Consider the following 3,386-nt stretch of genomic DNA (forward strand, 5'->3'; position numbering starts at 1 on the left):
ATTTTGATGGGAAGGTATATTTAGGAAAAGATTTTGCATACTACAGATGCAGGAGCTTAAGAAAATGAATGGGTAAATACTTAACCTAGTGAGCATCCCTCTTAGAATATGGCTTAAGAAAATAAGTACTCAGGTACGGACTTAATTATGACAGGGAAAATAATATGGAGAGTACTAAACACCGTGGTGCCTTTTATGTAGAAGTTTAGAAAACGTAAAAAAAATAGTATTTTAAAAGAAAAAAACCTGGAAAAGATACAATAACCTCAAAAAATTATAGCTTTATTTACACAAATATGAAGAAAATGTTATTGCTAAAAACATTCTTATTTTTTATGTTACTTGAGAATTGGGACCTCTAGCATGCTATGTAAGCACCCAACTGTTGAGCTACAAATCCAGCCCCAAATTTTCTTACTTTAAAAATTTAAGGGACCTAAGGGAGATGAGCCAGTTTGGTTAAGTTCTTGCTGTTTAAGCATGAAGATGGGTGTTCAATTCCATATACAAATATACAAAGCTGCAGGTGGTGGCAGTACACTGCCATGGCAGTGCTAGGGAGGTGAAGACAGGGAGATCCTTACAGCCTGCTATTCACTGAGTCTAGCCAAACTGGTACACTTTAATCACCAAGATACCCTATCTCAAAGAAAACCAAACAAGGTATACAGATCCCAAGAACAGACATACCCAGTTGACATCTGGCCTCCACATGCATAACATACAAATGGATATACACACAAACACATGCATGTGCAAACACCTGATTCTCACAACATGAACACTAACATATAGAAACACCTATATGAAACGGTGCATTTCAAAAACACTGTCAATAATTTGTGATGCATGACCCGACTTGAATAATTAAATTTCATACATTTCCTAAATTGTCTTAAATTATTTTGGACTACTCAAACATTTAAATTCCACAACTTCTCCAGAGAAGCACACACCTGGAGGTTTCTTCTATAGTCAAAAGTAAAGTCAGATGAAAAATTTTGCTATTTTTTTTTTTATTTCGTTCAGTAACATTCAAACCCTCATTCCTTCAATAATTGGAAAACAATCCAACCAAGATTGATATGGAGTACTTAGCATTGAGATGCTATGTTCAAAGTAACAGTTAGTTACTCAATGCTCTGACTTCTTGTATCTGGTAACATATTAGGATCTACGACTCCTTTTCCGTCCCCGTTTGACAACAGCCACAAACTCCTGGCGCTGTATGTTTCTCATCACCAGGGAGAGCTGGTCAAGGAACGTGTTGATGGAAATTCGGAAGAGGACAGGATCTTCAGTATTCCACCTACTAAATGAGAGAGAGACACCATCAGGGCAGTGATGACGGATCTGTTCAGGCCCACCACACCGTGCCTTCCCTGCTTACATTAAATCCACCCCTGGGGGAGGGGGGAGTTGGAGAGATGGCTCAGTGGTTAAGAGCACTGGCTGCTTTTCCAGAGGACCTGGGTTCAATTCCCAGTGTCCACATGGCAGCCCACAACTGTCTGTAACTCCAGTTCCAGAGGATCTGGGACCCTCACACAGATATACACACAGGCAAAACATCAATGCACATAAAAATAAATAAATCTTAAAAAATCCACCGGGGACTCCATTAGGAAACCCCTACGGTGCACACCACCTCCCAGCCTTGAGGCCACCCCCACCCCAGACTTTTGGAAAACTCACACAGCCAGGACACTGTCGTTCATAGTGTATTCCTGTGGAAGCACCACTTGCTCGTGACAGGCATTGGAGACCAGGGACCTGCGGGCCATGTCTGCCTCCACCGCAGACCTGAAAGGCACTGTTACAGAGCTGGGAGGAGATAAGGTTAAGGCACCGACCACTGCTTACCTTATTTTTGCCTGCCTAGGCCTGTCTGGCAATGAGCCCTCCTGCCACCCGAGCCCAGGCACCTCCCACCTCCTCAGCGGTTCTGGTCTTCTTCTGTATCCCTCAGCCCTCTCAAACAGGGAGTCTCCGTGTCCTGCCACGATGTCAACTCTTGTGCCTGACTGCCCGCTCCGCACCTGCCCGTCCTTTCCCTAGTCAGACAGACCTGCACCATTCCCCCAAAGCCTTCCATGGAAGTTTTAGCCATTTTCCCATGGACCCCGCCAAGGGGCTCTTACGAAAGGATACAACTCCAGGAGTTGATTTTCACTTGCTGGTATATTATCACCACTGGGTCCAGGGAGAAGCAGCCCCTGCTCGCCGAGGGGGATGACTGCTGCCTCTTCAGCCGCTCCTCTGGGCCCTGCAGGGGCCGCTGGGCTGGGGCTGCCTGGAGCAGCCGGGCTCCCGGGGGCAGCCGGACTCTCGGGGGCAGCCGGGCTCCCGGGGGCAGCCGGACTCCCGGGGGCAGCTGGGCTACCAGGAGCAGCCGGGCTCCCGGGGGCAGCCAGGCCACTGGAATCCTGTGGGCCGCCCTGAGGGAAGTTGCCATGGTCACCTTCAGTTGCCAGAGTTTGGTCGCTGGTCTGGGCATCGGCAGCTTGAGGACGACGCTGGCCGTCGTGGTCTTCTTCAACCCCTGCTCTCCCCTCGAGGCCCTCCTCCGGCTCCTGCATGACTACTCTGGCTCCCCTACAGTGCTGCCAAACGCCGCCACTAACAGAGTCTTACAGATCTTAACTCCGCTAAGGAAAGGAAGCTCTGCTGGCCATCGCGGCGGGTCTAAACAAGAACACGAACGGTCCACTGCGCATGTGCAGACAAGATCTCGCGAGGCTTGGTTTCCCGCCAAAGGAGCGACGTGTCAGGACTGTCTCGCGGGAGGGGGGGCGGTAGGGGGGGCGGCAGGAGGGTGGGGCGAGGGGGCTACGGAAAGCGGGGTGGCTCCGAGAGCCGGAAATGTACTGTTGTTTCACAGAGCTCCTTCCCAGGGGCTTGTACTATCGGGACCCTTCGATATAGGGTTCCTAAAGCTGCCCCACCCACCAGTGGCACTAACCTAAGGAGCGTGGGGCTTCGGGATGCTCAGCCTGGCAGCGGGAGTGGGTGCCCTGGCAGCAGCAGTGGGTGCGTGGTGCTACCTGGGTACTCAGAGAACCTGCGCAAGCTGGCTGTCCAGTGTCCCGGATACCCTGACATGTGAAGGCTCAGCCCAAAAATTTCTGCCCGGACCCATCAACACCCCCACAGACAATTACCATTCAGTTCTCCTCTGCCTGACTTAAGCAATTAGTTTAAATGTCAGATAGCACTGCTTTGTATAGATACCAAAATATTACAAGTGCTCCTGTTTGTGGTTTTTTTTCCCTTTAAACCCAGCCCTTGAAATGGTTCTGACTTCAGATTCCAGGTGTGTTTTTGATCGGTTGCTTTAGAATTGTATGTAAAATAAACCATATGTTTTGACTCGACTTCAGTGTCCG

General features: G+C 49.1%; 1 protein-coding gene across 1 annotated transcript; it reads right to left on the minus strand.

Annotated features, from left to right (window-relative positions):
• Positions 1-437: 437 nt before the first annotated feature.
• Positions 438-2,702, minus strand: LOC110541916 (cancer/testis antigen 1-like). Its single transcript, XM_021628600.2, has 3 exons — positions 2,152-2,702; positions 1,696-1,824; positions 438-1,312 (listed from the first exon to the last, which is right to left on the minus strand). Exons 1-3 carry the CDS (start codon positions 2,577-2,579, stop codon positions 1,168-1,170), a joined length of 702 nt encoding a protein of 233 aa, XP_021484275.2. The 5' UTR covers positions 2,580-2,702; the 3' UTR covers positions 438-1,167.
• Between the last annotated feature and the right edge of the window lie 684 nt (positions 2,703-3,386).

This window comes from Meriones unguiculatus, chromosome X, assembly GCF_030254825.1.
Source record: "Meriones unguiculatus strain TT.TT164.6M chromosome X, Bangor_MerUng_6.1, whole genome shotgun sequence".
NCBI lineage: Eukaryota > Metazoa > Chordata > Mammalia > Rodentia > Muridae > Meriones > Meriones unguiculatus.